Genomic DNA, 14,145 nt, shown 5'->3' on the forward strand with positions numbered 1-14,145 from the left:
ACTCTTAGTGAGAATTGTAGACCAATTCATCTGGAAAGCATAAATCTAGGAAATACCAACTAGCAAATGTGGCCAAATGGTTCTAGCTGTTTAGATAATACAGCCAGGCTTTTGGGGAATGTATTCTAATGCTTCTCTAAAAAGATTCCTGAAGATATTCAGTCATTAAAATTATAACTTTAAAACATAGCTATTTTACACACAGGTGGGATGTGGCTGTTTCTGGTAATGGCATCCTTAATCCAGCAGACTACAAATTCAGAAGAATCTTTCAGCAGAAGACATTTGAATCCTGAAGGATTCATGACAATCGTAAGTTGTTTACATGAAACAATTAGGTTGGATTCCTCCTCCTTCTCCTCCTCCTCCCACAACAATATATGTACTAGACCCTCTCTAGAGGCGAATATGTGTAGCTCAGGGTCGAACTGTGGAGTCCTTGGGGTTCTTTGAGCTTGGTTCTTTTCTTGCAAATGTTTCATTACCCGGCTAGGTAACATCTTCAGTGCTAAAATGGGCTGGGGTTTCCTCTCTATTTATGTGCTCTGGCCTGCCTTGCCAGTGCTGGTAAGGGTGGGTTTTTTGTTTTTCTCCTCTGGTAGTTCTTTGATTGGCATATGTTTGCTGCTTGATTGTGTGCCTGGTGGTGACCTTTGCTTATCTGGGTGATGATCGCTGGTGATGACTGCTGGTGATTGATTGCTGGTGAGGCGATCTTCTGGTCTTTTGTCTCTTTTGAATAGTATGTAGATGCTGTTAATCTCTATGCATCTGTTAATTAACAGTTAATCACCAGCAGTCATCACCCAGATAAGCAAAGGTCACCACCAGGCACACAATCATGCAGCAAACATATGCCAATCAAAGAACTACCAGAGGAGAAAAACAAAACCCCCCACCCTGCTTGATCATTCTTAAAAATGACTTGCTGTAATCTATTTGGTAACACTGCTGTTAAGATCATTGTATCAACAATAATCAATGAGTTTGGATGATGATTAGCACACTGAGTGTGATTTTTACCTGTTTTGGTACAACTGTAATATAAGACTGATTGAATGCCACAGATAAAATTCCCTAATCAAATATCTCACTATACAATTGACAACGTTTTGGGACTAGAAGGTCTGTAAATGTTTTATACCACTCTACAGAGAATCCATCCAATCCTGGTGGTTTCCCATTTGCCATTTGGTGGATATTCTAAGTTGGTTTCACCCTGTCCAAATCCTCATAGCTTCCAGGCATCAGTTAGAGACTTATTGGGAGGCTATCGCTTCCAACCCACACTGTTTTAGCTCCAAGATTCCCAGTTTTAAACTGTTTGGTGATTGCCTGACTTAGGCATGCCAAGAACATCATGTGAAGAACAGAAAAGTGGGCATCCAAACAGCATCATGCCTTTATCCATGTTGTTGCTTCATGTTGTGGTCATTTGATGGGCAATTTCTAAATACCTGTAGCAGTCAGTTGGAGCAAAGCTACCACCTGATCTTCTGCTGGGAAAGCCAAAGGAGAGCCTGGGGTCAAGACATCTTAACTTTCACTGGGAGTGGGAAGAACCTCTAAGGTAGAAACTCATTTGTCCTGAAGCTCTACCATTCACAATGACGTTATTTCATCATAACACAAAAGAGCCAGAACATGTTCAGCTTCACTACTCAATGGGGATGACAACATGTAATTACAAGAAGAAGAGCTATTCTAGGAATAATACAAGTGAGCAGAGCTCCCATTGCACCCTGAGGTGTTTGTCAGGATGACTCATTCCTAAGCAGTGACTTATCACACAAATTTTGGTAGTGTGCCTTAAACATCAGCAAATTATCAACAGATCAGCTACTACACCCACCAAATGCCAGTCATCTGTGCTGAGAGAGACAATCTAATCAGCCTGTTTGTGGAGGATCAAACATGCAGAGCAGGCATAGCTTTCAACTGTTCTGTATTTATAATTTCTGCATGTTCCTTCCTGATTAGTTTTTCCAGCACTGCTATCTCACTAAATGTGAAGATGAAGCCACAAAGGTATATGAACTAGAAATCTATTCAACTGACTGAACAGATGACATATCCCATAGGTATACACCTTAGATGTTGAGCAAGAGTTTATTATTTCATTTGCAGGCTGAAATCATCGAATATTGGGGATATCCCAGTGAAGAGTATGAAGCTCTGACTGATGATGGCTATTACCTTCAGCTAAACAGAATTCCTTATGGAAAACACTCTCCGGGGAATGCAGGTAGGTCTGTAGTGTAACATTTTCACCCTTGGATAGCTTACATACTATACATATAGTCTTTCAAGTGATCATGTAAATCTCACTGTGCCTTATGGGGAGGGAAGTATAAATGTGTTCCCCTTTTCAGTTTTGACTGGAAAAGACCTTCTGCAGGATTTGTTTTTTAAGCCATAGATGCTTGGCTTATATAATATATTACCTTTCTACAAATAATTGTGTGGCTATTAGTGGTATATTAAGATGGGTGGTTCAGTCCGGGATGCCCTTGAACTTGTTCAGCCGAAGAAGTGATAAGTTTCTCTGTAATGTGAGCTCTGCCTTGGGTTGGTAGGCCCTTCTGGCTCCTGCAGGTTCCTGTGTGGCTGCATTCAGGAGGTAATTAATGCCTATCTGAGGGAGAGAGTTCTGCCCCTTGCCTTGAAAAAAGCTTGGCGATCTCTCTTTTAAAGGGGCCATTCCTTAATCCAGCTGTACTTGATAACTTTCACTTAGTCTCCAACCTTAGCCTAGTCTCCAAGTGTAGGAAAAGTTGTTAAGAGAGTGATAGGGAGGCTGTTACAGAGGATCCTAGGGGAAGTGAATTATCTTCATTACTTTCAATCTTGCTCATGGGACAGAAACAGCATTGATCATTCTAATGAATGGGATGGGAGTGGTGTATCACTCCTGGTCCTTAGACTCCTTGGTGGCATTTAATACAATCAATCATGGTAACTTCCTAATGTAAGGTTTGCCCCGTTCGACAGAGAAACTCCCGTGACACGTGTGGTTCACAAAAGAGGTTTACTCATGCGTAACGTAGCAGTCACAAGCAAAGCCAGGACTGGCTTGGTACATTTACATTACTCCTTTATAGTTGTCTCAATCCCCCCGCAGGCCCCGTTGCTAGGTTACATATTACAAATTAGATTGCAGATTGCCCCCTGTCGTCCCCCCCTTCTACTGGAATGGCAGGTTCAGCCCAGTTCTCTTGTTTCTTTGATTGTTGTTGCCCATGGCATGGTCGTTGCCTTCGTTGGGGCTTCTGTCGCGCGCACAGCTGGGAGCTCCCCCTCGCGCGCTGATCTCTTCCTCAATTCGCTGATCTCTCCTTTGTCCAAAGCGCCCACGGCCCTCTGGCTTAACACAACGCATCCGCTCCAGATTAGTGAAGTGGCGCCAGGGAGATGTTGGATTGCAAATCTTCCTAGCAACAGCCTGGGTTTTTTTCTGGCAGATGCTGGCTATGATGTCTGGATAATAAATATCAGAGGAACCACTTGGTCTAGAAGACACCAAGAGTTTTCGATTGACCAGCAAGAATTCTGGGAATTCAGGTAAATTCCAAGGAGAGTTTATAGTGAATATGCTTGGTCAAAGTTTACCAATTTGTTAGGAAAGAGTGTTTTAAGGGTATATGTAATTTAAGAATAAATATTTCCATATTTTATAAAACAATTTTGAAATGGATACAATAAACATTTATTAAAAAACCAATGTCACAAAATAGAAATACATAAAAATAGAAAATAGGTTACCAATTGCAATAACAATATTGAAATATATTAATTGGTGAGGCATCACGTTCTCTGTTGTAAATTTTTTTTTTTTAAACAAAATATTTCCATTCTAGTTTTCTTCATTAAAAATCTTTGGGTTTTCTTGGCAAAAAATATGAATTTTGAATACAGAATGTAGGGAGAAAAAAGATATGCCAATTTCAATCTGTTTAAGAGATTATCATTTATCATGGGTTACTGAAGCTTTTGAATATGAAATTAAGGTTAGACTAGGGTCCTTTGATAATCAAGTCATATAGGATACAGAAAAAATTTATTTCACATATTTTGTGTACATGGCCATGTTATGACATTACCACACGAATAAAATAATCTTCTAATATTCCTCCTGCAATCAGTCATATGCTACGTAACAAGAAGTAGAATTAAAGTCAAATAAGGTGTCCCTGAACAACATGGAATGGTGACTTAGAAAACAGGGATGAGCAGAAGCAACATTCATTTTAAACAAGGAGTCAGGTAGGTGTGCTGATTCCCATGTTGTGGATCATTGAACTGTAAGTGACAGCTTCTCACAAAAAAAGCTTCAGCTTGTGGGCCAAAAGGAAAGCTAGAAATGTGATCACCCTAGCTGTGCTTTGCTCTTCTGTTCACCTTATTACATTACACCAGGAAGCTTACAAGTTCCCTTCTGTGAATAATTCAAAGCCATACTATCCCTGCAACCGGGGTTCAGCTATAAATTCCTGTTGCAATTTCCTATTTCTAAAATGCCTCACTGTAAATCACCATCACCGTCACAATACTAGGCAGACATTTTTCTCAGCAAATCTACTTTGAGTTATTATTTTTTAAATGGGGAAAAGTACAGCCCCTATGTGGTAGTCGGGTTTGAAGTACTGCTGAGGCCTTGATCAGTGGTCCTTGATCAAGTGCTTCGACGCTAATGTCCAGAGATAATAACATAGGCATGTATTTTTGTGTTACAGTTTTCATGAAATGGCAATTTATGATATACCAGCAACAATAAATTTCATCCTACACAAAACAGAACAAGACTGTTTATATGTTATTGGCCAATCCCAAGGAGCATCATTAGGTAAGTGAAGAATGTAGTCTCGGCATAACTTTATAAGAAAACTGTTTTCTCTCTCTACCAACCAAGGATCCAGCACTCCTTTTCCAACTGGGATGAGCAAATGCAAGAAAATGACTACAGTATGTACTTTTGCATGTTTTTGTCCACATCATCTTACACCCAGCATTCTACATCTCTGTTGTAGAGATCTATGATAGATGTCTACAACATCTGTCAAGGTTAAGAGCCATTAACAGATATCCTCTATGAGGATGTCGGTCAGTGATTTATAAATGCCATTTCAGCCAATACAAAGTGGGGCTTGATTTCATGGAGATGTACCATTTTGCCTGAATGCAACAAAACACTTTGCTGAGGTGGTCCCTTTGCTTCTGCTGAGGACAATCAGCTTCAAATGGCTACTTCACTTTCTATATATTTGCTGAAGCCAATTGCAGCAAGTTCAACACAGCGGCCAGTTTTCAGTTTGAAGAGCTACCTCCCATCAGATACTAAGTAAGAATATCTCCTTTGGGGATTTGCAATTTGCAGTATTACAAGCTCGCTAGCAAGTCTTTCACCATCAGAGAGGGCTCTAAGGGGGGACCTTTCCAGAGCATTTACCTGGTCCCTTTGCCTCTTTTTCTCCACATATCTTTTTCCAGTCCTAAAACTTCTTATGGCCTTTGCTTTTCTACCATTCTCCATCCTGGATCACCACTGTTTTTAACTCTTCTCCTCTACATCTCTCAGGTCTAGGAGCTGGTTCAGACAGTGGTGGTAAGGTTGGAAATAATTTCTGGCAGCAAGTGGTGTCCTTCCCAAAATCAATAAGAATGTTCTCCCTTGTATCCAAAGGAAGGGAGTGTCATAACATTGCCCCCATAATTTAATTATATTTAGACTTCTTATTTGAAAGGTGAATACCTATCAGAATTCTTGCATACTAGTATAATCTACTTCTAATAAATCTTGCTGAGTTGTGAGCTGAGAGACTTCTTCTTAGAATTAACTGTTTCCAGTCTTGACAACTACTGGAGAAGTTTCTGACATTAATTCTCACAGATCATTACTCCTACTAGGGAAGAAACTTGCTCTGAATCCTTAAAGCCAGACCATAGTGACTGACCCCCTTGAAACACCATTGACAACTGAACATGTCACCAACACTGTATTGTCAGATAAGAATCAAGTGGATCTTCATCAGAACCAATCTGATGCCTAGATTAGATGCTAGATTAGCTATCAAGCAGTCACCCAGCCGACAGAGCAATTAGGCAACTTCAGTCACCACCGCCTGCCACTGCTCTTGCATTGGCAGCTTCTCTGAGTGCTGCAGTCTGGCTCTTTTTCTCACCAGGTTCTTTACCAGGTAGGTATGATTGGATTCCAGAGGCATTCCAAGCTTTCACTATTCATCCTGAGTAATCTGTTTCCCTGAAATCCACTGATCTCATATGCTGTAATAATAACAACAACAACTTGGGAAGTTTCTACCCTGCGACAATACCTTTTATGTACAACTGGCAGTCAAATAATATATGTTCTATGTCCTCTGTCTCTGGAGTATGACAAATACATGTACATTCATGGCAAGGAACTTGGCTAAACCTTCGATGTTTAACTATTGTATCTAGCTGCTCAAATCACACTCAGGTAAATACCCTCCTGAGATGCTTGGGCATTTCTCCATTTAAATCTTTTCCAATTTGAAAGGTGCACTTATAGCTTCCATTTCAATATGCGGGCTGTACTGAGTGCAGCTATATCTCTTTCAGCTTCTATATCCAAAATTCTTAATGAGGCCATCTTTTTAATGTGTCCAGGAACACTTGGACAAGAAACTGAGAGGCCACACCCCCAATATAATTTGTTCGTTGTACAGTTGAAGAGGTCTCTTATTGAGATTTAGTCTGTTCTATCAAACACAATTTGGGGAGTCTCTCAGTTTCCAGAGTTAATTCTCTACCAGTAATTATATGCCATAATTATTGACAAGGAACAAAGTGTATAAATTCCCAGCTCAGCTCTAACTGCAGCAGCTGAGGTCCTATTATCCACACCCAAAATTCTCATCAGCAGCTGTGATTGTTTGCTCTAGTAATGGCACTTCTTTTCAGCCCCAAAATTCAGCTCCATGTAAGAGAATAGTGTTAACTTTGGCTGCATATACCTTGATAATTAGGGCTAAGGAACCTGAAAAACAGTAAGTTACTCATTTTAACAATGAATTCATATGTGTCCTCACTCTGAATGAGCTCCTTTGATGATGAGGATTCCAAGACCAAGTCTCGGAGAAGACTATTCCTGAATAAGGAAATGTGTTAACTTGCTCTATAAGCTCTCCCTGTAATAGCCATCTGTGACTGTTATGTCTTTTTCCAAATTCCACAACTTTTGAGTTCCATTTATTAATAATGAGATCATTATCATGACAGTAGGAGCCAAGCCTCCTTAACAACCTGTGCAACCCAACTTGCAATATGTTAATCAAATCATATCATAAGCAAAGTGTTGCAATGCGTATTGAGTTCCTTAAGCAGATGTGCTTCAGGATCCTTTTTTGGTCCTGGTAAGTCATTTAGGTATTGATTAAACATCAGGCTTGTAAGTATGAACCCCGTCTTACTCCTTTGTAAGTATTGATCCTACTTGTCATGGTTCTGTTGACCCCAAACTGGACCCTTAAGCAGGTATTTATATTATTGGATATTTACACATTCACGTCCATCAATTTCCTCCATACTCTTTCTCTGCTAATTTTGTCAAATGCTGCACTAAGGCGTATAAGGGCAGCCAACAATTGCCTCTGTTTGCTGAGATATTTAGTACAGATAGTCCTCACTTAACAACCACAACTGGGACCAGCAACTCAATTTCTAAACAATGCAGTCTTTAAGCAGGACATCATGTGACTGCGATGGATTTACTATGTAACTTTTCCCTGCAGTAATGAAATGTATTTCCATGGACATTAAGTGAGACATCAGATGACCACAACTTGCGATTTCACTGCTGGCTTCTCCTTTGACTCTGCTTGTCTGAAGCTGGTTGTGATGTGAGAATGACCTTGGAAGATGGGGAGAACAGATGCTCTCTATGGATGTAGAATTGGTGGAATCAATTGGTGAGGCCTTTCTGAGGAAAAAAGAGCATATTCAAGAGTACTTCATTCAGCAGATTGAAAATTCATTTTCTTCTGTTTCTCCCCCTTATCAAGTATGTCAGGTAGAGGCATTAAATTAAAAGGGGGAGTGAAGGAGAGAGAAAAGGAGAAATTCCTTAAGATTTCATATGGGCGGGATGGGGGAGAATTTCTCAGAAGGAGGGATAAGATTCAGGCCAGCACTAAAAGTAAGCAGAAGTTAAAGTTATAGCAATCATGCAATCCTACAGTTTTAACTCCTTCCTTCCTTCCTTCCTTCCTTCCTTCCTTCCTTCCTTCCTTCCTTCCTTCCTTCCTTCCTTCCTTCCTTCCTTCCCTTTTTGCAGGTTTCATTGCTTTTTTGATCCTGCCCTACCTCTCCTTCAGAGTAAAGCTCTTTATAGGTTTCTCACCTGCCTACAACCTGGAAGGTATTAGGGGGATGTTTGGTGTAATTGCAAGAATTCCTAAGGGACTCAGAAGAGTAGGTATTTATTCATTTGTTCTACTTGCATGCTCTCCATCTCCATGACTAGCCTAGGTGTCTAACAGTGCATGATTTTAACCCTCCACACCCTGTACACGTAGTCCCCAGTTTAAGAATGAGTTCCATTCCCAAGGCCAGCCTTTCAGTCAAATTGTTATATAAGCCGGAACAGCATTCTTGTATAATCCTATATAAGTAGTATTGTGCAATGAACTCAAACCATTATGTGTTGAATTCAAATCATTGTGTATTTAATTCAAATTTTGCTACAACAGGCTCCGTTCTTAACTACGGGTTGTCCTTAAACCAGGTGTTCTTAACCCGGGGACTACAGTACCTGTATGTCATGCTCTATGTCAGGCTTATTCTTATTAAACAATACTGATTATTAACAGTAATAAAACTTACTAAATATTTGGGAAGCATGTGATGGAAGAGTTCTTGTCAACTGGAAAACAGGTTGCCCACAAGTTCTGTACACCTTCAGCATCACAGATGACAATATTTTTTTTTCTGAGAATAATCAGTAAGATATATGACAGACATATTTACTGGAAACTTTTGGAGTTAGGTACCCTTAACAAAGGACATTTTCATCCCCCAAAACTGGATAGTAGACCTGTATCTACTATCTGTAAACCTGTACCTGTATGTTTTTGCAGACAGTTCAGTTCTATTATCAGAAATGCTGACAGGCCTCAAAAGGGCCATGGGACCTCTGGCCCATTTTTGCAAAGAACATTCTTTACAGATCAATCATGAAAAGACAAAGGCATTGTATTTTGCAAGGGGTTTTTTAAAAATTGCATTGGTCTCTTGATTGTAATGGTATGTGGGAAAGACCTTGGAAGACTGGGCAAAGAGACATTGCCAAGGGAACCATCAGATAAGAGACAGCATAGCCCACAACTGAATAATGGGAAGGCAAGAGGCTCAGAAGAGACACTCCTTAATTTCTTGGGTTGTAAAGGGGATAGGGGAAGGGGAGGATTGTACTTTCAGACATGCAAGATTAATGTCAGCTTTGTGGGGCAAACCAGATAGGAATCACAGCCAGATGACCTAATTCTACTTTATTGTAAGGCTACATTGACAGAATCTTCAATCTTGCAGAATCTCTCTGCTTTGTGGGGAGGGGGGAAGGGTCAGGCAAAGAAGTGATTGCCTACAGAATTTGACTGCTTTTTTTTCTCCCCCTGCAAAGAGCTCCTTGCAGAGCAGAGAGATTGGAGAAGGGATTTCAAGAGAGTACTATAAGCTGTTGGCATAGCACACCCGGGGCTCCCAGCCCCGATCTGCTGATGCAGTCACTTTGCTTTCAATGTGTACAAGACCGTAAGCAGTCACTCGAGCTTTCCAAAGGGCGGGAGAGTGGTTAGGAAGCAAACAAAAGCCAACGGTCTGAAACTGAGTGCTCTTGTCTCTTTCCAGCCAGAAAGCACAGTCTCAGTCACATGATTTCCCACTTAGGGACTGCTTTGCTTAGTGGCAGAGTTGCTGGTCCCAATTAGGATAATTAAGTGAGAACTACCTGTACGTGACCCCAGGAAGCTTGCTATTAAAACAGACTAAAAACAGTAAAAATCAACCAGAATTAAAAACAGCAAAAATAACATAATTTCTTTCTTCCTGTTTAGAAGTTGTTGTTGTTGTTTAGTCGTTAAGTCGTGTCCGACTCTTCGTGACCCCATGAACCATATTGCGCCAGGCCTTCCTGTCCTTCACTGCCTCCCTGAGTTTGCTCAGTTTCATGCTCATTGCTTCAGTGATGCTATCTAACCATCTCATCCTCTGCCGTCCTCTTCTCCTTTTGCCTTCAATCTTTCCCAGCATCAGGGTCTTCTCCAAAGAGATCTCTCTTCGCATTAGGTGACCAAAGTATCTGAGCTTGAGCTTCATTATCAGTCCTTCCAATGAACAATCAGGGTTAATTTCCTTTAAGATTGACTGGTTTGACCTCCTAGCAGTCCAATTCCTTTAAGATTGACTGGTTTGACCTCCTAGCAGTCCATGTTTAGAAGTAGTCATTCCCAAATTGTTTGCACTGAAGTGCCAAATTCTACTGACTGAAATGTGTAAATTTGTGAATTCTACAGTGTGAATTTGTAGAGATGTGTGAAAAATGATCAGGTGGGGGAATCTGGAGAAGAACTTCCAATGTTAACTTTAATACGGGGAAGGTAAAGTAGTATGTGTTGGAAAAGGAAGAACGTGCTTGGAGTTGCAGGGTTTCCTTCTGATCATGTTAGGCACAATTATGTAAGTGTGATTTATCGATATTCATGGACCATTTTTATTTTACAGTTAATATGGGGCACTAAAGAACTTTCCTTTGTGAGTCAGAGACAAAAGACCGCCCTGACCTATGCATGCAGCTATCCAGCGATTGACCAGCTTTGCCTCCAAAATCTTTTCCTTGTAGGAGGATGGAATAAGAAAAACATAAATGTAGTAAGTAAGCTCTATTTTTATTTATACTTTCTACAAAGGAGGTACATGTCACCCATACAAGGTAGACCAGATCAGGAAACCACAGTCCACAGGAAGATTAGAACTATAGCTTAACAGCAGTGTTTCTCAACCTTGATGGCTTTCAGATGTGTGGACTATGTTGATGTCATAGACCAAAAATGATGGTGTTGGTTAAGGGGGCAATGAAGTAATAGGCAGCAAAGGAGCAAAATCAGTTGCCTCCTTCAACAGTAGTAAAATATATTGCATTGGGTTCAGTGTCTGAAAGTTACCAACCTGTTTACATGTAGAAGTGGGAGACTTCATTGAATATTCTCTTGGGATAAAGGAAAATTAATGGGGCTATGCCAAGGGTAGATTCAGAGATTCAATTGTATGAAGAGTTGTTCAAACCAACCATTCAAGGCCAAGGACCTGATCTGGATCACTACATCAAATATAAATGGCGCTGAATGGATTCAGAAATGCTATAGCTTTTCGACTATCAGCCATTGCAACTTCTATTCCATATACTGCAATCAAAGTCCTACCCTTTGTAAGTATACTTAAAACATGTACTTACCACACCAGTACAGATACAGTCACCTCTCCATCTTGGCCCCCCTGGCCCCCCACTGCTAATGGCCCTGCCTGCAGTACTGTGAGATGGAAGGGAGACGTCATCATTAACCCAAATTTATCTGTCAGCTGAGAGCAACTTGAGCAGAGTCTCTCTTTGTCTGGTCCAAAACCTAAATAATTATACCACACATGTTCTTCTACAGACAACATTTCATGATATTGTAAGACCGATCAATTATAGGATGTTATTTTTGTTTTTGGTTGATCCTCTACTTTTAAAATGGATAACCACTTACATAGGCTTAATGCACCAAGTATGCAAACCCTCTCCAACCTTCCCAAAAAATAAAAAGAAGGAAGTCTGCTGACTCCTGGATGCAGAAAGTTTCCCTGCACCTGATCTACAATCTCCCATGAGTATAATAATTTTAATGTAATTAAGGCATTTTTAAAGGAAATCACTAACTCACATATTACTCCAATAGTGTTTTCCTATTTTCTGTGGTCGTGTGGAACTTATTTCTTGAAATTGAGGTATGGGGAAGTGTGGGGGGGGGCAGGTTTTCTCCACTTGTTTGTTTTTTACAATGTAACAATAAACAATCCTTTCATATATTCCCTCATTCTAAAAATGTAAATTCCTTTTGTTTTTCAGAGTCGGGCGGATGTATATACTGCAATCTTTCCTGATTATACATCTACAAAAACCTTGGATCACTGGAGCCAGGTAGAGTGTGATTTTAGTTTGTTAGCTATTTTCTCAGCAAATCGAGATTGAGATGTTAATGTTTTATGTTTAACTAAATGGTTCATATGAGTGAAAAAGACATGATAACCAGGGGGGGTTGTTTATTTGTTTGTTTGTTGGTCATACAGTTTTAACATTATTTTTGACCTGTCTGAATTTTTTTTTTTTTAAATGTCTTGCAGTATAGAGTCCCCCTTACCACACTGTGGGGTTTTTTTGGCCCAGGAAAATGGCTATCTAAGAGTCCAGCTCCTTGCAGCTCCTAAACATAATATCAAATATCAAATTGTTTGATATTGGTGGAGTCCCTGGGACTCTCTGATCTTAGCTGTTTCTTGCAGATGTTTCATTACCCAGCTAGGTAACATCTTCAGTGCTAGAAGGGAGTGGGGTTTGCTCTCTGTTTATATTCAGTAGCTTGCCCTGTCAGTGATGGTGGGGGTGTGGTTTTCTCCTTGGTAGTTCCTTGATTAGGGTGTTGCTTACTGCTTGATTGTCTGTCTGAGTTGGTAGTTCCTTGATTAGGGTATTGTTTACTGCTTCATTGTTTGTCTGGTGTGAATCCTGGTGTCAATCTCTGCTTATCTGGGTGTTGATTGCTGGCAAGGAGGTGTTTATCTCTATGTACCTGTTGATGCCTGACGTGTCTGAATAGCAAGCTTCCAGGAATTCCCTCACGTTTTTGGATTTAGCTTGGCCTAAGATGCTGACGGTTTCCCAGCTTAAACTATGGTTAAGTCTGTTCATGGGTTGTGAGATTAAGGAGATCATGTCTTCTTACTGCTAGTTGGTGTTCATGGATGCGCTCGGCTAGCTTTCTGCCTGTCAGTCCTACACAGTGGCTGTTATAGTCCTTACACTGTATATTGTAGATGACTCCTGTTTTTTCTTCCTGGGCTACTGAGGACTCCAGAGTTCAACCCAAGGACTCCACAGTTCAACCCTGAGCTACGTATATTCTCTTCTGTTGGATGTTTGACTTAAAAACAAAACAAAATTAATACCAATGAGCCTCCACTCAGGTTGATGCTGAAGGGAAATCCAATTCTAATGCTTTCCTGGGAAATCCAATTAAGATTATAGAATGACCACCTCATTATTATGGAAGTGGTTTTCCTATTAGCTCTTTTCAAATGGTTTTTGCAGAAAACAAATGTGTTAGCATGATTTCCATACCAGCATCAAGGAACTCTTGTTCACTGACCACATTTTTGTCACCATTAAAAATAAATAAAAATAAATATTATTAAATCTAGACCATATAGAAATGTATAGCTCCATCTTCTCATTTTTACAATAAAAATAAATTTCCAAAATCTAGGAGCAACTCATTTCCTGAAACCATTCTTTCACTATATCTAGCACCCATATGAAACTATTCACTACCAGTCTAGGGTATTCCTCATCTTCCGAGGAGTTTTCTTTTTGATTGTAAGATTTCAAATTACATTTGGGTTAGTTCCTTTTATGAATATTATATATTTAATATTTTAAAATGTGTCCTCTGTGTTGCTGATTTAGTAAAATAAAATAAAAAATAGTGAATATTTTTTTACTATTTTTTACTATGATTACTGTTTTTACTCTTTCAAAGAACTTTGTAATCTTTCTATAAAATTCCAGATGAAAAAATTGTGCATACACCTGTACATCTATCCTGTTAATGTTTAGTAAAATTAAGATTTCTAAACTAATTTTTAAATTGTAAATAATGTTTTTGTTTCCTTTTAGGTCATTCGTTCTGTGGAATTTAAATATTTTGACTATGGTTATAAGAACATAGTCATATACACAACATGGTAAGAAAAAAGTATGACAGTGATAGGGATTTGACAATGTTTTTAAATTGCTATTTTTTTCCTAGGAATTGACAGTAAAATGCTAACATGATGAATGTTGAGCTATTGTGG

The 14,145-nt window shown here is 39.6% G+C and overlaps 1 protein-coding gene across 1 annotated transcript; it reads left to right on the forward strand.

The window, feature by feature from the left end:
• Positions 1–210: 210 nt before the first annotated feature.
• LOC148214013 (putative lysosomal acid lipase/cholesteryl ester hydrolase) lies at positions 211–14,034 on the forward strand (the record flags this gene model as incomplete). Its single annotated transcript, XM_088128965.1, has 8 exons — positions 211–312; positions 2,128–2,258; positions 3,394–3,561; positions 4,734–4,843; positions 8,315–8,451; positions 10,759–10,905; positions 12,143–12,214; positions 13,967–14,034. Coding segments are annotated over exons 1-8 (935 nt in total), but the record flags the coding sequence as incomplete, so codon positions are not given.
• Between the last annotated feature and the right edge of the window lie 111 nt (positions 14,035–14,145).

The sequence above is a fragment of the Python bivittatus genome, unplaced genomic scaffold (genome assembly GCF_059951505.1).
Source record: "Python bivittatus isolate LINGU-HERP-01145 unplaced genomic scaffold, Pbiv_v1 ctg000780_np1212, whole genome shotgun sequence".
Classification (NCBI taxonomy): Eukaryota; Metazoa; Chordata; class Lepidosauria; order Squamata; family Pythonidae; genus Python; species Python bivittatus.